At 42.6% G+C, this 24,542-nt stretch overlaps 1 protein-coding gene across 3 annotated transcripts in view; it reads left to right on the forward strand.

Moving 5' to 3' along the window:
* GRAMD2B (GRAM domain containing 2B) overlaps nt 1-23,646 on the forward strand; it is a 64,751-nt gene extending 41,105 nt beyond the window's left edge. For 2 of the 3 annotated variants that reach the window (XM_033164132.1, XM_033164133.1), the window contains exons 3-14: nt 946-1,033; nt 1,828-1,894; nt 2,293-2,396; nt 2,949-3,044; nt 4,087-4,158; nt 4,247-4,327; nt 5,772-5,883; nt 7,155-7,277; nt 8,868-8,958; nt 9,822-9,926; nt 10,352-10,445; nt 23,006-23,646. In XM_033164132.1, the coding sequence (XP_033020023.1) occupies nt 946-1,033; nt 1,828-1,894; nt 2,293-2,396; nt 2,949-3,044; nt 4,087-4,158; nt 4,247-4,327; nt 5,772-5,883; nt 7,155-7,277; nt 8,868-8,958; nt 9,822-9,926; nt 10,352-10,445; nt 23,006-23,047 (1,075 nt within the window). In that variant the 3' untranslated portion in view covers nt 23,048-23,646. The remainder of the gene's footprint in view (nt 1-945; nt 1,034-1,827; nt 1,895-2,292; nt 2,397-2,948; nt 3,045-4,086; nt 4,159-4,246; nt 4,328-5,771; nt 5,884-7,154; nt 7,278-8,867; nt 8,959-9,821; nt 9,927-10,351; nt 10,446-23,005) is intronic. The other variant, XM_033164134.1, reaches the window with a different exon arrangement.
* The last annotated feature ends 896 nt before the right edge of the window (nt 23,647-24,542 follow it).

Here is a 24,542-nt window from a genome sequence, read left to right on the forward strand (position 1 = left end):
GGATTGCGAAGAAGGGGCAGCACAGACTGTTTTTTGTTTTGTTTTTTGAGAATTCTAAGGAAAAATCATTTTCTGCAAAAGCTGCTGCTTGCCTTCTATCACTGTGCCATTGAGAGCATGCTCACTTATGGTTTGTGTGTGTGGTATGGAAGCTGCACTTCTTGGGACAGGATTGTGTTGCGAAGAATTATCAAAACAGCAGAGAGTATTATTGGCTGTTCACTCTCTACCTTAGAACGTATCTATACCATCAGGTGCCACAGAAAGGCATTAGACATATCAAGAGACCCATCACACCCTGGTCACCGTTTCTTTGAGCTTCTGCCATTGGGATGGAGATACAAAACAATGAAGGCAAGAACGAGCTGTCTCAAGAACAGTTTATTTCCTAGAGCAATTTTGGCCTTAAATGGAAACTCTGGACTCTGAAATAATCTTATTTTATTTGTTATACTGTCCTGTATTGTACTGTGTTTATTAGTATTTTTAAATTATGTGGAGTGCCTTATTTGAGTTGACATAGCAACCAAGGAATTTCGTTGTTTCCTGCAAGGGGACAATGACAGTAAAGATTTATTCTGTTCTATTCTATTCTAGTCATTTGAAAACTTCAAAATAAGCATATTGGCTCCAGATCTACCTACTATTTCTCTGGATTTATTTATTCTTAAAATGTGGTGAACACAGGTATCAAAAGTGAGCTGATTATGTAAAAGAACTCTCCCTGAGACCTTTAAGGCAAGGGTAAGGTGTTGTTGGACTCCAGTTCTCATCAGCTCCAGTCAGCATGGTCATTGGTCAAGAATGATAACTGTTGTCCAACAACATCTAGAGGGCCACAGGCTCCCCATCCTTGCAGCAGAAATGCTGCCTGTGAGCTTTAAAAAAAAGAAAAACCTCATTTCGAAAACAGTGTTAAATGCATGGGGTGTTGCCTTGCTTTAGGTCGAAGACAGTTGTGGATAATACCTTCTTGGCAACAGATGGCAAGAACATCTCAAAGCCCGAAAGGAAGAAGAGTGCCTCAAATCAGGTACTGGGGAGAATCTACTTGTTTGGGATCCAGACCCTGCGGTCATCATCTGAGGCCTTTCTTCATGTGCCTCCACAAGAGGTCCGGAGGGTGACAACACAAGAGTGGGCCTTTTCTGTGGTGGCTCCGTGTGTGGAATGCTCTCCTCAAAGAGGCTCGCCTGGCACCATCATTACATATCTTTAATTGCCAGGTGAAAGTGTTTCCCTATAACCAAACCTTGGGCTGATTAAACATTCTTGTATGGGCTTTTAAATGTGTTTCGGGGCTTGGTTTGTTTTTGTTTTACAATGTATTTTGTATTCCCATTTTATATTTTTATGTTGTGAACTGCCCTGTGATGAAGAGCAGTATTAATTTATTAATAATAATAATAATAATAATAATAATAATAATAATAATAATAAATACCCACTTTAGGTAAAGTGTATTGCATGTTTATGTTGGCTGTATTATTGTGCCAAACTACAAGGATGACCTCGAGTAATTCTGGACCTTGGGCAAAGTATCAAAATAATTCTCCCTCAGACATACCAGTGGCATTTTGGGCCTCTGACCCAAACGGTTTCCACTGCCACTGTTATCCATTGCCTGGGACTTCGTTCCCTTCCAATAATATTAGGCCCCCAGTCTGTACCTCTGTTCCTGAATAGCATAATATAACCCCAGTTCCTACATCTTCTGCAGAAAAGGGACTTACAGTTGCTTAATGCAAAGATAGACATCAGCTGGTGTATATATAGTAATGTTAATGTAGCAATAACCAAAATGTATCCATTTGTTTCCTCAACTAGTTTAAGGCAAATGCTCACTTTCACAAGCTGTTTCTGGATGTCCCAATTGACGAACCCTTGAGGAAAAGTAAGTTGAATGCTATATATTTTCCTGTTTTGTTTGAATTTATTTTCCTGTTTTGTTTGAATTTTTGTTTGTTTTGTTTGAATTTTCTGTAACACTAACCGTTTGGCATGCCTCAAAGTTTTTGAAAGGACTTCTATTACTAGCTAAAATATTAGTTAGAGATTTCTGGCCATTGACACGTGAATTTTGATATTTAGTTTTTGGTAGTCTCTTCTCTAGTTCATAGCCAAGATGTTTGTTTTTCCAAATATAATTCAATGAATTATGAATAACAATGAATGAATAACAATGAATCAATGAATAACAGCATTTACATTTCATAGACAGTATTTAATACGTTGCTTACAGCATTGCACAAGTGCAGCTGTTAGATAACATAGTACTTGTGACCCTTTCAGATTTTACCTGTGCATTACAAAAAGAAATCTTGTACCAAGGGAAGCTATTCATATCGGAGAACTGGATTTGTTTCCATTCTAAGGTCTTTGGCAAAGACACTAAGGTAAATGAAGTCAAGTGTTATGATGCATTGGACTCAATGATTCTTGCTTAATTCTTTTTTTTAATATAGTTGGGGGTGATGATATAAATGTTAATGGAAACATTGGGACACTTGTAGAATTAGAAAATTAAAAAGGATCCGGTGGTTTCAACCCCACAACCCTGGGTAAAATAATGTTGACTTTATTAATAGAAGTGACTATACCAATTGTTAATGTAGCATTAGGTCTACAAAAAACCTCTAATCAGTTGGTGGTAACGTAATTTGACTAGTCTTCCCAGTTCAAGATGTGTCTCTCTGGAGAAGCTGAGTTAATGAATCAGCAAACTGCTTCCCTTCTAAGCAAGGGTTTAATTGGAGATGGAGCAGGGTGTGACTTGCATGTTTAGCTGTATATCTCAAAGTATCTCAGGAAGCAGATGTCAGCTGCTTTGTGACAGCTCTATGCAACAACCAGCTTTCTCACAATGGGTTATTTCTCAGTAACCATGAAAACTACTGGAGCCAAGTTATCATCTTTATACTCTAATAACTGATACAATCTCATTTCAGATTAGTATACCTGTGTTGTCAGTGACACTGATAAAGAAAACTAAGACCGCCCTTCTAGTGCCAAATGCCCTGGTTATAACAACAGTCTCTGATAGGGTAAGTGCACATTTTGGGAGAAGCTTCTTAGCATCTTTTAATTCCCCATTTTGTTTTGTTTTCCCTCCCCTTTTCCTGTCCTTCTCCATTAGCTGTTGGTCTTGTTAATTGGCTGTCCAGGTTTTTATTGAAGGTTAGATTTTTACTTACTTTTTATTATTACTTTGCATTTATACAGAAAAGAAAAGCAAGATCTAAGTTGGACTAAAACGAAATAAAATAAACACACGGCTTGCTCTTCATCCCCCTGGTGTTTTTACCCATCCTTAGCCCCAGTTACTGGAAATGTCAGTGAGCAGTTGCCAAGAGAATATCTGGAACTCTTAACACAAAAGAAGTGCTTTCACCAAGCAAAAATGTTCCTCTTTAACTAGGCCTTCAGCTGATTGACATCTGTTACCCTTTTAAAGTGTGTTGTGGAAGGGGGGTTATTGGGTTGTTTTTATAATGTATTTTCTGTTTTTTATATTGTGACTATGTTGTGAACCGCCCAGAGATCTACAGGTATAGGGCAGTGTACAAATGTAATAAATAATAAAATTAAAAAGACCCTGAAGCAAAGTTGTGGGAAGAGTAACATTTCCCCTGTAATCCAAAGATTTACAACTGGTGGTCCCTCGGCAAAATCCAGCCACTCAAGAGCCGTTCTCTGCTGTTGTCTAACCAAGATACATAGTTTTCGGGCTATGTGGTATGATGGTGGCTGGGGCCATCAGGAATGCAAGCATGTCAACTGAATCAGTGGTAATAGAGATACAGGCCTATTTTGCCCCTCCAAGTATGTCTAGGAAAACTAGCTGTTGGGCAGGCTTATCTGAGTGTGACCATAGGATTGAGATATGCTAGTAGTGGTCAGCTTGTAGGGGGAACTCAATACGGACAGCATCAATCTTGGATACAAATGATCAAGGCAGATGATAAAAAGTAGTTTGCCATGTTGGATGACACACAATGTCTGTTATGTGCCTTTGTTCTTAGCTAAAGCAAGTTATGGCAGTCTCCCCAAATGCTGAATAAATAATTTTGGTGGTTTTCTTTTCAGTACATATTCGTGTCCTTTCTGTCCAGAGACACTGCTTACAAACTATTAAAATCAGTTTGTCAACATCTAGAGGTGAGTGAAAACCTTTTTCAGGTGTGTCTGTGTGTGTTCTTAGTATTAGTAGTTGATCAAATGGTATCATTTTAAAATGTGTTTTCAGGATGTTAGTGTTGGCAACAGTCCCAGTCTTCCTTCTCCAGAAAATAGCTTCCGGGCAAATCGCCCAACAACTTTACCACTGGTAAGTTTTGTTTTTTAATAAAATTAAAAGCAAAGAACTGATGAGGAACAATATGGACTATGAGCCAATATAATTTTCAGTAATAAGATTTTTGTTTTGAGATAGTATTGGAGGCTTTGTAAGAAATTCCTTGCTCCAATTCTGGCATGGACCAGCCTTTGCCAACCTGCTGTTCTTCAGACATTTCAAACTACAACAATCCCAGCCAGAACATGCTGGCTGGGGCTGATGGGAATTGTAGTCAGAAACATCTGGAGGGCAGTGAGTTGACAAAGGCATTAATAGACCATTTCATGCATGATGCACACCCGCATGTACATGCTGAACTTGATGTTATTAAGATTGTTGAAGACTTGATGTCATTATGATTACTGAAAGCTCACTGCAATCAAATGCTTTGCTAATTGCTTACTTGTAAAGCTCCCTGGTCAACCTCTGGCAAGTCACTAGAGCTCTATTCCAACATTCATCATGAGTAACTTGTACATAGATTTGAAAAGAGAAGCTTCCACATGAACAGCTGTTCATGCATAGGCTTCCACATGATTGATACCAGTCCACAGTCTTGATTGCACGGACAAGTAGATGCTCACACAGAGACTTCCCCTTTCAGATGTCCTTGTCAGCATGTGGACATCAAAGATACATCCTTTTTCATGAATTCAATGTGATGTATCAAACGTAGATGCATTTCCCCCTTAAATGAGCTAATCAATGTTTTATATATTTCAGTAAGGTGGATCACACTTTTTTTTTAGAACTAGTTCTGCCCTTTTCTCAGGCAAACCAGTTTTTAAGCTTGAGGTTTACATTAATATCTTCAGACGTAAAAGCAATAATTATTCAGAATATTCAGTCTCCATATAAACTGAGCAGAAAGCTATCATAGATCTCTCACTGTGACCTGGTTCTCAAGACATAGGTTTTCAGGGCCACACAAAAATGTGGGTTCCTGGAGAAAAGCTTGCAGCCTCTTTCCCCTTCCCCAGTCCTTGTTTTACTTCTGTGATGCCCTGAAATAAGCCCAGGTGTGGCTTAATGGGTCATCTGAACCCAGGCTTGTGGTTGGTGAAAAGAGAGCTTAACCAAAAGCCTTAGTTTGGGTAACAAGCTAAGCCAATTGTAAGAGAATTGTAACTTCTTGTACATTTGTACTAAGAGGTTAAATAACATACAGTGAAGCTCTGTAATCCTTTCCAATTGTATTCCAAGATACAATTAAGTTATTTGAAAACTAGATTAGATTGAGAGAGCTTGACTTGATGGATTATGGAACTGCAACCTAAATTTTCTATTTTCTACTGCGCCACATTGCTTTAGATAAGCTTAATATTTGTTACTATTGTGATATCATTGATCCATATTACTGAAAGTGACAGGGGGGGCAGAATATTGAACAGACTGTTAATTCTTAACTAACATTTCTGGTGTATCTTTTCTTCAGGATTTCAATGAAGATTTTTCTGAACTGGATGGCATCATCCAACAGCGCAGACAAGAGATGGAAGAATCCAGCAGCACTGGTTCTCAAACTCCAGAACTGGAACCCTTCCAAGGTTTGAATAATAAACCATTTCTGTACTATCCAGAAGCAGAAACTGCAGCCTTTTATCTAGGAATTTAGAGCACTTTCCCAGAGGCTACATACACTCTGTACATTTAAAGCTCATTACTTCCTCCAAAGAGTCCTGGGAACTGTGCTTTGTTAAGAGTGCTTGAAATTATAGCTCTGTGAGGGGGTAAATGCATTTCCCAGGTTCCTTTGGGAGATGCCATGTGCTTTAAATATGCTTTAAAAGTATGGTGTGCATGCAGCCAAAGAGTGGGAAATGTAGTTGTTGTTTACGTAGTACTTTTTAATGTGCAAAAAGCTTTAAATTCTTTGTAGTGGTTTCAACACATATGTAAGACCTGTCCATATAATGCCTGGTTTTTATTGTATGGAGGGGAGGGGTCAGGCACAGTTTGACACATGTTGGCACGTGTCCAAGAGAATTAATAGGTTAGTCCCAACATGCTCTGTGTAAAATCACACTGTGGATGAAGTATTAGCTATTCAGTAGCACCAAGGGAACATAATTGTGTGAAGCCTCATCTTGAGGTTGCAAATTCATTTTTTGAGCACTTAGGCCAAATCAATGTCTTCTCAACATATTCATGCTGATTGGGAACGCTGGAAGTTTCTTTATACCATGTCAAACCATTGGTCCTTCTGGCTCAGAGTCATCTGCATAATGACTAGCAGTAGATCCCCAGATTTCTGCCAGGTCCTTTACCAACCCTGCTTGGAGACACCAGGGATTGAATCTGGCACCATACAAAACATGTACACTACACTGAGCTACAGGCCACTTCTTGTCAGTGTTTTGATCAAACACCTTCATACTTTTTGAAGCCACCACCATCGGACATGTCCTCTCTTCCCACCTGCCACAAACGTGCAGAATCCAGGCAAGCCATTTTTGCTTCTTGGAATCCTGTGCTGAAGTATTATGCAAACTACACTAAAATATTAATCAATCTGGCTGTTAAGCATCTGCTCCATGGTTCTGACAACCACAAAAATCATGGGTGTAAGACACGTCCTACTGAAATGAGGCTAACTTCGCAATAATGTTTATGCACCTGCATTGCACTTTGTGGTGTTATGCAATGCCTTAAGTTGTTCACAGTGTTGTTGGACTACAACTCCCATTATGCCTGATAATTGGCCATGCTGGCCGGGAATGACGGGAATTGTCATTTGATAACATTTGGAGTACACCACATTGGTTATCCCAATACTGCATACATTTGTTTTTAGCTTGAAATGCTTGTTCTTCAACAGATTACCATGTTGTTGAGACCCAGACTCATCTGAAAACCTCCAGGGTGGAGTCAAAGGCTGTCCATACAGATGTTAAGGCTAAATATTTGTGTGATGATAAAATCAGGAATCTTCCAAGAAATGGTAAATAGAGCAAATCCTCATTTGAAGCTGGTGTTGCGGGCTAGGCTGATAGATCCAGCCAGATGGGCGGGGTATAAATTATTATTATTATTATTATTATTATTATTATTATTATTATTATTATATTTTATTATATTTATTATATTTATTATATTATATTATTAAATTATTATTCAGCAATTAAAAATGACCATAGGTTGAATCCAGAAATGGCCTTCTATATGTGGAAAGTATCTTCTGCTCACAGAGAGGCTCCCTATATTACACATTGTGCAGAACACTGGGAGTGAAAAGTGAAATTACTTCTGCAGGTGTTCTTCTACTTGAGCAAGAACTTTATGCAACCTCTTGCCCAAGCAGAAGCCAGAGAACTGCTCATTGATGTCAAGTATCCCGTTTCCCCCGGGAATCTCCCTTATTTCAAGCAGTTTCCCGCTGCTATCCCTTATTTTTTATATCCCTTTAATCTCCCGTTTTTTCTAAGGAAGCAGCTCCTCTCCCTCCCCCTGCTGGCCAGGGACTGGGAAGACCTTGCCTCCTTGCAGCCTCAAAGCAAGCGGGAGCCATTTCCCGTGCTTACAGGCGTAGCCCACGGGCAGCGTTTCCAAAATACAGTAATCCTACTGCGCGCGTTCACACCAGTGCCACCCACTTTTGCTTCTGGCTCTGCCCACCACTGCCATGTGACTGTCCCCGGGATAGGTGAGGCTGCTGATCCCTTATTTTCAAATCTGAAACTTGACAGCTATGGAACTGCTACAGAATCGACCTCTGATAGCACTAACTCATAGGAAAGTATTTGTCAAAGCAAGCTAGCAGCTGCTTCTCTTCTGCTCACATTTTTGTGGATCCAGCTCACAGTGGCAAAAAAATAAAAATGTATACAGACTTTCACAGTTTTATTTGATCTTAATTTTTGAGGCAAAATTCTGGAAAGATGCAGGAGATGATCACATGTGCAAACCTCCTGGTAGAATGTGACATACCAAGCAGAAAGGTGAAAATCAGCATTTCAGTAGGGAGAATGCCTGTTGTGGGTAGGAAGTGAGGAAGGAATGGGCCCAAGACTGCACCCATAATTGGAAACTTCTCCCAGCTATGTGTTCTTTTGGTTTACAGCTGGAGTCTACTTATGACACCGTATCTTGCTCTGTGCAGGTTCTGCTCCATGTAGCACAACCATAGCCTTGCATATTTCTAGAATTCCTCTCTTTGCCCCACTGTTCTGAATAATATCCCCTTCAGATCAACTTACAGTTTGGAATGCTATCTTACATATGGCTGAGAACATTAGCTCATCTATTAACCACATATTTAAGCTGTAGGTTTTAATCAAGGCTTTCTTAGATATAAAGGTGTGCTCAGTTGATTTAGAGCATAATCATATTGCATAATAGACCAAGCCAGTTACCCTTCATTAAGTGGCATTAGAGCATAACATGAATTAACATATTTTAATATTTTTAATTAGTGAGGAAGGGGGAACAACAACAACAGTCAACTTGCACCCTATAGCCATTTGGCAGTTGTTGTCTTATGGAGTGTGTCGGGTTGTATGGTTCTTCAATAAATATTTTATTCTTCTCATAGCTCCTCCTCCTAGAATCCTTGGAGTCCTTTACAGAGTGAATTACCAGAAGTTTTTGACTGTGAACCACATACTTATTCTCTATGCAATTCTGTAAGTATATATAACCCATTCCCCAAACTGCAAATTGCAAAAGCAAGACTGGGAAACTTTGCTGGCATAAATCTGGGATGCTTTCAGAATGCTGTGCTTCCTGTGGCTAAATAAACAGCTTGCACATTCTCTCCCCCCCCCCCATTAGCTGCACGCCAGTAAAGAATCTGAATATGTTCCACAGTACAAATTTCCAGTGGGGAAAATGGAAGCAAAAAAATGTGTGACCTTTATAAATAGCTCAGAGTTGTGTTATATGGATAACAGGCTTATGCGATTTTCTAAAAGCATTTTGCCGGACTCCTGGAGGCTAACTGAAAGGAGATTGAGAGATATTTTAAAAGACCATGGGTGAATTGAAACAGCCAACAACATTGCAAACCAGGTTGCAGATATGTAGGTTGGTGGAGTAGACAGCAGTAGAGCTTCAGTGTATACATTCTGCTGTATTCTGGGGTGACTGCAGCAAGCAGTGGAGAGTTAAGCACCATTGCATCTTGCTGCCCTCCTGATGTCATTGGACTACAACTCCCATCATTCTTGACCATTGGCTGTGCTCGCTAGAGCTGATGGGAGTTCTAGTCCAACATTATATTTTGAAAGACCCCACATTAGCCACCTCTGTTGTAAAGGGTGAAGATCTGGATGAGTTTATATTACCAAATTGAAAACACTTGAGGAAAAATACCTGCAATGTCACTCTGAAAGTCTTTTTGCATGATTGAGCTTTGCTTTCTGAAATTGAGGCACATCAGCTTAATGTGGTGGAAATTTAACTGTTAAATTCCTAATAATGTTACATGGCTAAATGAATGTAACAGTAATTCAGTGGTTTTTTTGTCCTCAATCCTCCTCTCCTACAGTGTTTGTGTACTCATTTTCTCGACTTTCTACATGAGATATAAAATCTACATTCTGGAAGAGCAGCTTGGCACCATGGCTTCCTTTGTGGATTCACATACCCATGTGTAAGAATGATTTTGTTGTTGGAATCTTCTTTATCTTTCCATTTTTTGCTATTATAGTCATCCTGCTAGACCTAGCTTCATCATCATCTATCCCGCAGTTTCTCCCCTGGAGTTAGGCTTTCATTCTGCTCTTCAAGCAGTCATTTTAAATCTGCAGTCTTACATGAGAGTAATTCCCATTGCATTTAATAGGACTTTTTCCTGAGTATACATGTATAGGATTGCATGTGCATAGCGCACACTATTTTCGGCGTTTTGTTCCTTAACTGACATGAGGTAAAAGTAAAATTTAATCCAGTGCTATATTTCTGTACATTCTTATTCTAGTTGCTTACCTCACCATCTCACAAAACTCCAGACATCTCCTTTGTGCATTTTTAACTTGTCTTCTGCTTCCCTTTCCCCACATTTACTCTCCATTTCAGATATCCAATAAAAGAAGGTCTGGGATCTCAACTGCCTCTTAACATTGTTGGTCTCTCTGAGGAGCTAACAGCTAATCTTATCAAACTGGAAAAGGTGACTAATAGAGAACTGTCTAACTAAGAATTGTTGCATTTTTAAAAAAGTTTCCCAAGGTAGCCAGACCTTCCAAGTCCTAGAAGAGGGATGGGGAACCTGTGGTGTTGGACTCCAGCTTCCATCAGCCCCAGGCAGCATGGCTAACAATCAGGGATGATGGGAGTTGTTGTCCAACAACATCTGGTGGGCAAAAGGTTCCCCATTCCTGTCCTGCCAGTGTGGTGTAGTGGTTAAGAGCGGTAGACTCGTAATCTGGGGGACCGGGTTCGTGTCTCCACTCCTCCACATGCAGCTGCTGGGTGACCTTGGGCTAGTCACACTTCTCTGAAGTCTCTCAGCCCCACTCACCTCACAGAGTGTTTGTTGTGGGGGAGGAAGGGAAAGGAGAATGTTAGCCGCTTTGAGACTCCTTTGGGTAGTGAAAAGCGGGATATCAAATCCAAAATCTTCTTCTTCTTCTTCTTCCTAAGAAAACAGCTGCTGGTATGTATGAGCATGGAAAGTGAAGTTAATGTATATAAGGGTGGCATGGTGCTTAACAACCATTCTGAAACTCATAGCACTGCTTTTGTGCCAGCCCATTTGGCAAAGGGGGGGGGGATTCCTACCTGAAGGTTACAGGAACTGGATCCAGCTGACAAGCTGGATTTTGATGTCCCCCGGCCTCCACAAGCTACTTTGACAGGTGGTGGGGCTGCCTACCTGTCAGTTGCCTGATCTCACCATGACAGGCAAAGCGTTTTCCTTTGCTTATATGTCTTGATTTCAAACCATGGTGGTCAAAGGGAATTTGAAACTGAATTGTGCAAAGTAATCAGGGGTTGCAAGTCTCACTTTTTCGAATTCGCTCCACATAGCAGCTCCAAGTGGCACTAATCCCAGTGGGGCTTGCGTTTGGTGCCAACTTTAAACGACAGCAGATACAAGCCTTGCTTGACAAGGAACAATCTCAGGTACACTTTAAGATGGCTAGATTCTTCCTTTGCAGCTCTCATGTGAGTTTTATTTACAAAAAAAAAAAATTATGGCTCACTATAAAAAGGGCTCTTTGTGGGAATGATTTTGCATTAGCAAAACGCAACATAAGACTTCTACAGAGCTTCTAATCGTTACCATGGCACTGAGGCATCTACGGAGGACAGAAAATTTGCCCTTGTGGACACGTGTCGGGGTATGGGTGCTGGAGCTCCTCGTGCACGGCCTTGGACTGGTTATGCACGAGGTACCAGTTGCGGGGAAAGCGGCCAGCGTTCCGCGTGCTTTTGGGCACGGTCGCCGGCCAAGCCTCACAGTCTGAAGGATGATGAGTAAGCCAATTGAAGACTCTGATGGTGTGTGAGTTCCTAGTTGCCTTCTTTAAAGAAAAGTTGCCTCGTGAAATAAAATATATACCCTGACTCTGAATAGACGGACCAGTTTAAAGAAATAAAAATTTTACTTTACTCCCCCCTTTAACCCCAAAGGAAGACAGACACCGGTTGTATCTTTAGTGGCTTCGGCAGAACCCGCGTAGGCTCGTCCCCTAAGCTAAGTTCTCCTAAGCTTAAAGACCCTGCGCGCCCAATCTTCCGCGAGGCTAACTAAATAAACTAAAACCGAAATATCTTCCGCGGGCCTATCCCTAGGCTAACCTAAAAGAACCTAACTAAAACTAAAACCGAATGATCTTCCGCGATCTAACTCTAACTAAAGAAAAACCCATCCAACCCGTCCAGCCCGCTCCTAGCCCCTTAAACTAAACTTGACTTCAACTAAAACCCAACTAAAAGAACATAAACGAACTTCTCCTAAAGAACGTGCGGTCTCGTGCTACTCCTCCTGCCTAAGCGGGGTGCCTCTGCCTTTTATTAGGGAACAAACGTGACATCATCATTAGTACTTTAACCAATAAAATCACTGTTGCTGCCCTCCAAAAGGGCGGGAAGCAAGTTTAACGCTCATTAACAACTTTGAACATGACCGGATCTACAAAATAAAGGCGGATTAATCTTGTAAGTGAATCACACTATTCATTCATGCTTTCACTTTCACTTTTGCGCGCAATTATACCAAAAGTAGACCTTAAAAAACTTATAAAATAACCAAATAAATATGAATCCATGGCGGATCCGTGAAACGTATTCCGACATATCATCTTTCTTTTTTTGTTTTAAATTAAATTATTTTTGATTTAGTTATATAAAAAAGAAGGTTAAAGATATCATAAGCATTTATCTGACACAAACATTACCATTTATTTAGATATAGAACTCGACATGAAAGGGCAGAGCATCAACAGTGCCAACAGTGTCCACATCAAAACTGTGATATAAACACTAGCAACACCATCAATATTCATCCCCTTCATCAGAGGAAATACTTGTACAATAATGTAGCAATAAAGTCATGAAAATAACAAACCACTAGCCGAACATAAAAAGTGATCGATCCGATACACTGTAAACCTTTTAGGCATAAATATATACTTCAATGTGTAGTGTAACACAACAAATCACCTCATAAGCATGTATACTTTCGCGTGCAGCGTAAAATAACAAATTACTCCTCAAACACAAGAGAGGACCTGATACAGGTCCAAAATTAAGAATAACGGATAACGACTGCTCAAACATAAGAGAGGTCCCGATCCGGGACCCAAAATTAAAGTATAACTAGAGCTGGGGCTACATGGCCTACCCAGACCCCTCCCCCATTTTTTTTTAATTTTTTATTTGTAAAACTAAGGAAAATGGATAAGGAAACATAAAAGGGTTGTGGCTCTGAGGCTACAGAATCGAGGGAACTTTAGATTCTGGACTTACCACAGCGACCACAGGTAACGGGGAACTAGGGTCCGATTCCAGAGAGGGGATTTAAGGCACCTAAGTACAAGTGGTTTTCGCCACAAGAGGAGATTTAAGCTACCTATATAAAGGTGTCCCAGCCAGGATGAGGATTTAAACCATCTACGCAAGGGTTTCCAGCGAAACGAGATGGGAATTAAACCAACTACATAAAGGTCTCCCATCAACAGCAGGAAACAGAGTGAAGGGAAAAGCTGGGAACCTGGTTTACTGCCAAAAGGTAGCATATAGAGGGGTATTCTTCAAAGAAAATAGGGGTACCAAAAGGGTAGGATGCCACCAGACTTGACACATATATCTTGAACAAATCCGAGAATGACCAATTCTTTGACCAAAGGAAATATTTCAAATAAGGCATATAAATGTTACCACATTTTTAAACTACAACTTTTGCAAGCACAACGTGGAGATTTAGGATTACTGAAATAAAACATATATGTATGAATATGTCTATGACTAGAACTGCACAAAGACAATGTTTTTAACCTTACATAAACATTTCCATATCATCAAAGTTGTGACGCTCTAAATGGAAACCATTGCAGAAAAGCTTTGCATATATAAACATCCATATCATTAATTATCAAGCTATATGGAAAACACATGTAATATGCGAGGCGGATATTTCAAGAAGCATACAAAGGCAAATATGCAATTTTTACAAATACAATATAAAGTACAAGACAGGTTTAGAACTGCAAAATGGTGTTGGAGAGGAGGATGAAGACGATGAATGAGTTGCCGGTCGCCTTCTTCTCCGACTACACACGACCATGTAGAAGAAATAGTCCTGGAACTCAGGAAAAGTTCATGGAGCTCAGGAAAGTACTGAAACATCGAGTTCTGAAGAACCAACGATACCTGTAGAAGAAAGAAGGTTAAGCAAGCAAATCAAGGTGATCTGCTAGTGAGTGCAGGTATGAGAGTAACTGGAACAAATCTAGGCAGCCAGGAACCAGAGGCCGCCCAGAGGCAAACAAAAGGCATAGGTTAAGGATAGTAAGGCAAACTGCCCAGAACTCAACTGGTGCTGTTAGTTGAGCACTTTTGAAGAATTGCTGCATTTGACACTGGAAACTAGTGCAGCCAAACAACGAGGTGGATATTCTCAACTTGGTTCCTTAGCTCTCCAAGGGCGCACACATCTGGCAGGCACCCAAACAGCCTTTTCTTCAAGGGCAACTGCAGCATATCCACGACCCCAAGTGATGAGTGGAACTGGTCCTCGCCATTCAATGTCAGGCAAGAGGCGATAAGAGACCAAAGGTCGAGGAAGCTGTTCTTCTTTCTTGAAGTGGAGATCCACTGGGGAATGAGGCTTGTTATGTGGAAAGAGAAGAAAATTTAAGGTGAACAGCACCTTTGCAACTGCCAAAGGGATCTCCGAGGCTGGAAGGTGACGTCCTGCGGTCTGTTTGTGGAGCAGAGTTTTGAAAGTGAGGTGTGTCCTTTCAATGAGAGCTTGGCCTGTCGAATTAAACGGAATCCCGTGGGATAGGGAAATATTCCATTGCACACAAAAGTCATTAAAGGCCTGAGAAGCATAGGCCGGGCCATTATCTGTTTTAATGGCTTGAGGTTTTCCCATAACTGAAAAGGTTCTCATGCAGTGCTGTATGACGTGCCTCGTAGTTTCTCCCTTCAGTGCTGTAGCCCAAATGAAACCTGAAAAGGTGTCCACTGTGACATGCAACTTAGACATTGGAGCAAGGGCTGGGACATGTGTCACATCCATCTGCCACAGCTGATTCGCCTCCGTGCCTCGAGGATTTACAGCGTCAAATGGCAAGCAGATAGGAGACTTGGAGCACGAAGGGCAGCATGAAATAATGTCCCTTGCTTGTGACATTGGAATGTTGAAGGTCTTGTGTAGAACCTTTGCTGATTGGTGGAAAGTTTCATGGCTTGTCACAGGATTGTCGAACAAGGAGAAAGCTAGAGTCCTGAGGGCAGCGTCTGCTACTGCATTTCCTTCCACCAGGAATCCTGGAAGGTTAGAATGAGAGCGCAAGTGTGCAGCAAAAAAGGGAAATGAACGTCTCTGTAGTAGTTCTTGAAGCTGTGCGAACAGATTAAAGAGATTTTCGTCCATGGACGGAGACAGATAAGCAACTGGAAGCGATGACAACAGTCTATATACATACTGAGAATCTACAACGAGGTTAAATGCTTCTGTAGCGAAAGTCTGAAAAGCAAGAATCACTGCTGCCAGTTCCGATCTTTGTGCTGAAAGTTGTTTCTCTGTAAACACAGTTTTCCATTGTCCATCCTCCTTCCATGCAAGGACACCATAGGAAGAGGAGCCATCTGTGAACAGAGTTTTTGCAGTGGGAATAGGCTGAAGCACCAACATGGATGAAAGGTGATAGTTTACTTGTTGCAACAAAGTGAATCTTTTGTCCTTAGGAGGATTATACAAGAATGAACCGACAAAATCTGCAATAGCAATTTGGAAACTATCTGAAAACTGAATCAAAGTTAGTACTTGTTCTTGAGAGAAAGGAAGGTAGATGGAAAGCAGATCATTTCCACTCAGGCGAATTGCACGGCCTCTGCACTTAACAAGGAGATCAGCAACAGCGTCCATACTGGGGTACACATTCCTTTGAGGCGTGTGCGAAAGATGAATCCACTCCACGATTGCCACCTTTGAGGAAGTATCCGGAACGTATAAGGCTGCTGTCGGCAATCTTGGTGTAGTGAAGATAGCACATGAAAGAGCGCAGTTGGCTGTTGGCACACGATCTACAGCTATTTGGTGCAGTTTTGTGTTTACCCCTTGTAAAGCAAGACGCATCTCAGAAGTGCATGGAATAACATCTGAAGGAGATGTATGTCCCTTAAGAGCAGAAAACAATGGCGAGAGTTCAGATGTTGGAACTGCTAGAGACTTTCGAGCCCAGTTTATCTGTCCCAAGAGATGCTGCAATTGTGTTAAAGTAAAGGATTCTGGAATGACTATGCTCGGCATCTCCGGCAGGGCTGTATCTTGAAGCAGTCTGTGACCCAAGTAATGAAATGGAGCAGTGCGCTGTACCTTTTCTGGGGCAATACAAAGCCCAAAAGAGTTCAGGATGCGCGTAAGATGCTCAATATGATGCTCTGAGACCTTTTCTCCATGGATCAAGATGTCATCCATGTAATGACAAACTTCTAAGGCTGGATATTGTGCTCTGAAAGGCTGTAATGCTTTATCTACAAAGTTCTGGCAGAGAGTCGGCGAATTCACCATTCCTTGAGGGAGTACCTTCCAAGAGTATCTGGAAGCTGGTCTGGTGTTATTGAACACAGGTAGAGTGAAAGCGAACTTTTCTTGATCTGCAGGTGCCAGTGGAATGGTAAAGAAACAATCTTTAAGATCGATGATTGCAAGCTGATGGTTTCTAGGAATGAGGTTAGGGTTAGGAAGTCCACATTGAAGGGGACCCATTGGAACAATTCTTTCGTTGATTTTTCTCAGGTCTTGAAGCAAACGCCATTTTCCACTTCTTGATGACGAAAATTGGAGTGTTCCAAGGGCTATTAGAGGGTTGCACACGATCCTGGTGTAGCAGCTCTTTGATTAGGGCCTCTGCTGCAGCGAGCTTTTCTGACGTCAGCGCCCATTGGTCGACCCATACAGGGGGTCCTTCCTTCCATGTGAGTGGAAGAGCATGTACTGGCGCTGATGCAAAGGCCCACATCAAAAATGCGTATGGACAACAGTTCTTGCTTTAGACAATAAGTCTCTACCCCAAAGGGTGATAGGCACATCCATAACAAGTGGACGGAGCTGCACCATGGAGCCTGAGTCTGACTGGAAGGTAATCGGATGCACGCTCTGGTGGGCGGGTTCGAAACCTCCGACTCCGAAGACTTCCTGGGTGACAGTCGTTGCCCACTGGTCAGGCCAATCTTTTCTGGCGATCACTGTAACATCTGCGCCTGTATCAAGAAGACCCTTGATCTTTCGTCCACCCATTTCTAAGACGAGATGAGGGCGTTCTTCTGTAATCTTGATTAGCGCCATTGCTGTCTGAGGAGGCAAAGAGTCTACAGGAGCTGTAGGCGTAGAAGTAAGCAAATAGAGTCTGGCAATTTCCAAACCTTTTGTTAGGACACAAGGAACAGTTGAAAATCCTGGAATCAGCAACTGCGATGAATCTGTGATTCGAACTAGGCCTGCAGTCAGTGTGACTGTGGCAGGGAGGCGATCCATCCTAGGCAGGATAAGGCAAATTGAGGTGTCTGGGAATGGACCACGAATGGATGTTGGCAATTGCTGAGCAAACCATGGATTTGAAAAGTAACAGTCCTCTGTTAAGAAGAGTGGTATACCTGGGACAGAAGATTCTTCTTGTTCTTCGTTGGCAGTGTTTGAAGATATCTTTTTGGCTTCGGGTTTTTTGCACTGCTGAAGTTGGCAACTCTGAAGCTGCTTGGCGTTGAGTTGGCAAACTTGAGGTTCCTCTGTTGGTAAAAGTTGCTGATGCTGTTGAACCCGTTGGCATTCAGTCAGTTGTGCATCAAACTGGCAGGATGGAACTTCTTCTTTGACACGAGGCAGTAGAAGTTGTTGTTCCTGATAGTTGTTTGGTTGTGGCGGGCTGAGCTTAAAAGCTGGAGGTGACACAAAGGTGTGGACATTGTTAACTGGAGTGATGTTTAAACTTCCACAAGAGGGAGCTGTCTCACTCACTTGCATTCTTTGGCCACATGGAAAGTGATCATCAGCTGGGCTGCTACCTGGATATTGCTGTTTCATCAAGGGCAAATGTCCTTCAATGACAGATTGACCTTGACTCGAAGGTGAGTAAAGCTCAGGTGCTGCGAGGTTGACTTCAGTAGGATGTCTTCTCAACGTTGAAGGCAATTCTGCGATCAGAGACTTGACTGTGATTGCTTGCTGTGAAGCGGGGGTAACATCAGTAGGAACTGAAAGGCGGTTGGCAGGAGGTGAACTGAATGCTGTGTTCTCTACTGGAACCCTTTGAATAGGTAAGGCAGATGATGAAACCTCTGGAACCTGAATGCTTGATGAGGTCACATCTTTTCTCTGGACATCTGAAGAGTAGATATCTCTCTGGATCACTCTTTTTTCCTGATGACCTGGATAAGGAGTAGCGTTGTTCACCTTTCTGGGATGGTTGACCTTCATGATGTTCTTGAACTTGCACCCTATTGTTTTACCGGGGCCGGGGCGCGGCCCGCAGAACCGTTTCCCTGAACTGGAGATGAGGTAGGTGATGTGTTTTGTGGATTCAAGCGACAATCATTCGCCCAATGAAATCCTTTCTGACAGATGGGACATCTCTCTGGCGGCTTGGCAGAAGGCCTTGGCGTTGTTGTGCACTGCGACCGGAAATGCCCATCGCCTCCACACCCATAGCACTTCTTGACTGGCGTAGAGCTGTCTTGACGTGGCATCTGTACCGCAGCTGCCAAGAGCTGTGCTTTGTAGGAGTGGGTACCGACATTCTGGCAGACGCGTAGCATCTCAGTCAATGTGGCATCTGGACGAGCTGCAACTGCTGTTAGGGCATTCTTGCAGTCATCATTGGCATTTTCAAAGGCAAGTTGTTTTGTCAGCATGTTTCTGGCATGACGATCTTCTATCTGGCGTTCCACTGCAACAATCAGGCGATCCACAAAGTCCCCATAAGGTTCTTTTGGACCTTGCCTAACTGCAGCGAATCCTGATACTGAGCTAGCATCTGTGCGATTGGGTAGTCTGCGCCAAGCTTTGACTACAATGTCTGCTATGGTGACAAGTGCAGCATCAGGTATGGCTAGCTGTTGATTGAGATTGGAGTAATGTCCTGATCCTGTGAGCATATCTTCTGTGGCAAGTGGCGTTGCACGTCTGGCTGCTACTTCTTTCCACTCTTGCAGGCACAGAAGAGCATCTGTAGGCGACAGGAAGGTGCGAAGAATCAACTTCCAATCAGATGGCAGAAGTCTACTAGTGGACAGTCCTTCAAGTAAACTTCTAGTATAAGGAGCTTGAAGTCCATTTTCGCGTATGGCTTTTCGCAGTTCACGTAGTGTTTCAAAAGGAATGGCTTGATATCTTGCAGGTTGTCCTCCATTAGCACGAATCACTGGAAAGATGTGCATTGGATCAGCACTAAAGTCTATTTGTCCCAAAGCTGCTTCCAAAGCTTGGGTTCTGCAGATGGGCTGCATTGCTGTTGGATCTGTAGGTGGCATCAGTGAGTTTAAATCTTCTTGATGCTTTCCAAATGATGAGCCACTAGATGGTGCTAAAGAGTCTTTGACATCTGGATGCCTTGAAGATGGCTGACTATGAAGACAAGATGGCTGACTTGAAGTTGGATGAAGACAAGATGGCTGACTTGAAGTTGGATGAAGACAAGATGGCTGACTTGAAGTTGGAGCATAAGGTTGTTGGCTCTGTACTGCAAGTCCTGGCATCTGGATCATCATTGTTTGGCTTTGCTCTTGTCTTGGAATCTGCATTGGCATTGGAGGTGCTGAAGGGTTGGTAAATTGCTGTTGTGCTGCTTGCATTGAAGCTTGGATTGCTGTTGATTGGAAATCAGCTTGCTGCAAAACTGGAGCTGCTGGCTTGAGCGCGGCCTGCAGGGCAGCAGGGTTTGCTGGCAAAAAGGCTGCTTGCTGCTGCTGCTGCTGGATCGCTGGCAAAAGCGCGGCTTGCGATGAAGGAAGCGGGACCGTTGCTTGGAGCGAGGTCCGCGGCTGCTGCTGACTTGAAATCGCTGGCTGGTAAAAGGCCTGCGATGACTGCTGAGCGACTGGCGGTGGGGCAGTCCGCGGCGGGGCTTGAAAGGCCGACGGCGTCTGCTGCACCGGCACAGGCGGCAATGAATCTGGCAATGACAAATTGGACAAGGGCGAGTGCGTGTACGACAACGGGGCCTGAACTGGCTGCTGCGAGGGGGCCGAAAATGGCACAACCGCAAGCGGCAGCACAGGGGCACTATTAAAAGCAGTATTTCCTAAATTCACTGTTCCATTAAGCAAAACATTTCTTGGAGCGATTTGTTGAAAGCAGTTTCTTACTTTGCTCCATACTAATTGTACAGGAATTCCGATTTTCGGGTTGGCCATAAATTCTAACCCGATCCTTTCCCATGAGGCTAAATCTTTCGTTCCCTCCTTAGGGACCCAGGGACAAATTTCCCCAATGGTTTTAACTAAAAGCTCTACTTCTGATTCAGAGACAGGGTGACCATTTCTTTTCAAAAGGTACAATAAATCTTCACAAAATTTTACTTGAGCAGTTGAGAGTGAGGAGCCCATTTTTTAAACACTTTTCCAAAACTTTTCCTCCCCCACCCGTAGGCTTCTACTAGGGGACACCGGTTCTACCCGTAGGCTTTAACCGAAAAACCTGGCACCCGTAGGCTTTAGCCAGAAAACCTCCGCCCCCACCCGTGGGCTTCTACTAGGGGCTACCGGCCCTACCCGTAGGCTTTGACCGAAAAACCTGGCACCCGTAGGCTTTAGCCAGAAAACCTTTCCCTCCCACCCGTAGGCTTTTTCGGGAGACACCGGCCCTACCCGTAGGCTTTGACCGAAAACCCTGGCACCCGTAGGCTTTTGCCAGACCCTGGCACCCGTAGGCTTTTGCCAGAACCCTTCCCACCCGTAGGCTTTAGGGAAGACCTTACTCTGCCCGTAGGCTTACACTAAACTCCTTGCCGCTCTACCCGGGGACCCCTTGGGGCAAAATATACACGCGCGCAATTTCTATTTACAGTACTTTGGGCAAGCGGTGGATTCGTGCTACTGCAACGAAATCCTGGATAAACCGGGCCGTTATACCTCACCTCTCAACGTCTGTTTCCGAGCCACTTCCGATATGTTGCCTTTAACCGGAGTCTTCGTGGAAGCGATTTTCGACTACGCTTTGCCTCACACGGGGCACCACTTGTCGGGGTATGGGTGCTGGAGCTCCTCGTGCACGGCCTTGGACTGGTTATGCACGAGGTACCAGTTGCGGGGAAAGCGGCCAGCGTTCCGCGTGCTTTTGGGCACGGTCGCCGGCCAAGCCTCACAGTCTGAAGGATGATGAGTAAGCCAATTGAAGACTCTGATGGTGTGTGAGTTCCTAGTTGCCTTCTTTAAAGAAAAGTTGCCTCGTGAAATAAAATATATACCCTGACTCTGAATAGACGGACCAGTTTAAAGAAATAAAAATTTTACTTTACTCCCCCCTTTAACCCCAAAGGAAGACAGACACCGGCTGTATCTTTAGTGGCTTCGGCAGAACCCGCGTAGGCTCGTCCCCTAAGCTAAGTTCTCCTAAGCTTAAAGACCCTGCGCGCCCAATCTTCCGCGAGGCTAACTAAATAAACTAAAACCGAAATATCTTCCGCGGGCCTATCCCTAGGCTAACCTAAAAGAACCTAACTAAAACTAAAACCGAATGATCTTCCGCGATCTAACTCTAACTAAAGAAAAACCCATCCAACCCGTCCAGCCCGCTCCTAGCCCCTTAAACTAAACTTGACTTCAACTAAAACCCAACTAAAAGAACATAAACGAACTTCTCCTAAAGAACGTGCGGTCTCGTGCTACTCCTCCTGCCTAAGCGGGGTGCCTCTGCCTTTTATTAGGGAACAAACGTGACATCATCATTAGTACTTTAACCAATAAAATCACTGTTGCTGCCCTCCAAAAGGGCGGGAAGCAAGTTTAACGCTCATTAACAACTTTGAACATGACCGGATCTACAAAATAAAGGCGGATTAATCTTGTAAGTGAATCACACTATTCATTCATGCTTTCACTTTCACTTTTGCGCGCAATTATACCAAAAGTAGACCTTAAAAAACTTATAAAATAACCAAATAAATATGAATCCATGGCGGATCCGTGAAACGTATTCCGACAGACACGTTAAGCCCTTTTGCAATGTGCAAATGAGTGCTTCATATTTATATGACAAACGGCAAAGCCTGCCTTTCTACTTAAAAGAAAAGCCTTAATTAGTCACTCTGTTTCCCAAACAATGTTGTACTTCCAATGGACAGGGGCTTGATTTCTGCCATTTATTAGGAGATTTGCTTATCTAGTTTCCTGCTGCCTGCAGATGGTACCCGTTTAGGGTCATTTGCTAACAGTCGAAACAAATGAACTGGCTAACCTCTACCAGGGAGATTGAATGGAGCCTAAAACTAGGTGCAGAGGCCCCTTCACACTATTTGCTCCTGCTTTTCTGCAATGTGTTCACTAATATAGGAGCAATAGACCAGACATGGGGAGGCTGTGGCCCTGGAGATGTTGCTGACTCCGCTTCCATCAGCCCAAGCCAGCAGGACTAGTGGTGAGTTGCAGCATCTCAAAGGCCACAGGTTCCTCACCCCTGAAACAGACAATGGAAACCTCCTAAGGTATTTCTCTTCCCCATCAACAAATACTCATCACACAAAGACGAGCAGAATCTTCATAGACCTTGGGGAAGAGGCACTTGATGCATGCTAGTTGACCTCAGGATACTTTTTCCAGTGATTCTCTTTTTAAAAGCATCCCTGAGGATGGATGAGAACTGTTTGTGCAAACCATTGCTACAGAGTTTATAAAATTTAATCTACAGGCTGCTTGGATTTAACTGGATTGAGTGCCTTGACTTCAGAGAAAATATTCCAGTTAAGCAAAGCATATGACACTGGACTGTTCATCTGTTTTACAAGAGGCTGCAAGTTTTATCCAAACCCTTTCTTTTGTATTTTTCTTTCCTTATTAAAGATCCAAAGCAATTTACAAAAGCTACTTGAAGATGGCGAATGAATTGCCAGCTACCTTCATTCGTACTTCGTTTTCTTCCTGACAAGCAACTCTAAATGTGACATCAGACTCTGCAGGCCAGGGTGTTATGTCCTTCAACTGACTCCAAAACGTCACTCTCCACTTGACTGTGGAAGTTTGAATCTGTGCAATAAAGTGTCTCTATTCAGAGGATGATACCTTTCTATTACCTATAACTGGGAAGACTGATCTTGGTGCTTTGTTATATTACTTAAATCCACAGTAATTCTACTTTCTTTGTGTGACTTTCAGACTTAATATTGTGTGACTAAGAGTAATGCTTGGTTCGGATGTATCATTTGCTGTACAATTATGTCTGGAAAGTTCTGTGTCTTTCACATGCATGTATTTCCCAGATTGTTTCGCAGAAACTTTTCTTTTTTGCCGAAACAGAAATTGGGCACGTGACCGACATGTTAAGCAGCAGGACCCAATGGGCTTCATTCTGCGAGGTGCTGAGCAAAACACCGTTCTTACTTTGCTCATGTTCTTCACTGGTAGGAGGTGACACATTCTGTGCAGACTTGCCAAATGGCCCTATTCTGCATGCCATTCTGTTGTCAAAGAAATGTAGCAATGAGGAAAGTTTTTCTGGAAGAGCATCCATTGCTAATGGGCCACCCCCCCAAGTCAGAATGTTCTTGAAGACTCATTAGCAAGGCTAATTGAAAAGCTGACAACCCTAGTTGCATAGGGTTGGTCCAGATGATGGATGGGTGAATTAAACTTGGTCTGGGCCTAGCCCATAAATTTTACTGGAGCAGAAATATACCAGCAGAGTTTAGCCTATTTAACTGGTCTGCAGATACCTAAATAATTGCTTTCATGTACTTAATTTCTGTATCAGGATATCTGACACCTAATTACCGTATTTATTTTTGAAAATGCACTTGAAGTACTCCAAAAACTGACACAGTTCAGTTAATAGCGCGCATATATATATATATAAAGAAATATCACCATCGTACAATTTTGTTCATAAAGTTGATTTCTACGGAAGCTAAAGTAGGATGTCAGACCCTTTGCCCTTGTAGACTCAATGAAGTGAGGGTGTCTGGATTGCCCCCAGGTGGAATAATTTATAAACTGGCTAAAGCTGCAGTCCTAACCTTTTGAGTAAGCACCACTAATTTAAAAGGACTCCTGAGTAGGCATGGTTAAGATTGCACTGTAGATTGGCTAACTTGGATTTCAGTTTATTCCCAAATGAAGGGTTTTTTTAAAAAAAATAAAAATAAAAAATAATATTGACTAATACATGTGTTACTAGGTTTGGGGATTTCAATCTGTCATTTAATTGTGTTGCTTTCATTCACTCTGTTGGAAGAATGGCTAGCTAGTGATTACAAATTCTCAAAGATTATGTGGTGGTATATAAATTCAATTAATAATAATAATAATAATGGTAACTGCATGGTATTTTGATCTATGATGGAACCATTACCTTACTTTTGAGGTGTTTGCGAGTGTCTTTCAG

The sequence above is a fragment of the Lacerta agilis genome, chromosome 11 (genome assembly GCF_009819535.1).
Source record: "Lacerta agilis isolate rLacAgi1 chromosome 11, rLacAgi1.pri, whole genome shotgun sequence".
Lineage (NCBI taxonomy): Eukaryota > Metazoa > Chordata > Lepidosauria > Squamata > Lacertidae > Lacerta > Lacerta agilis.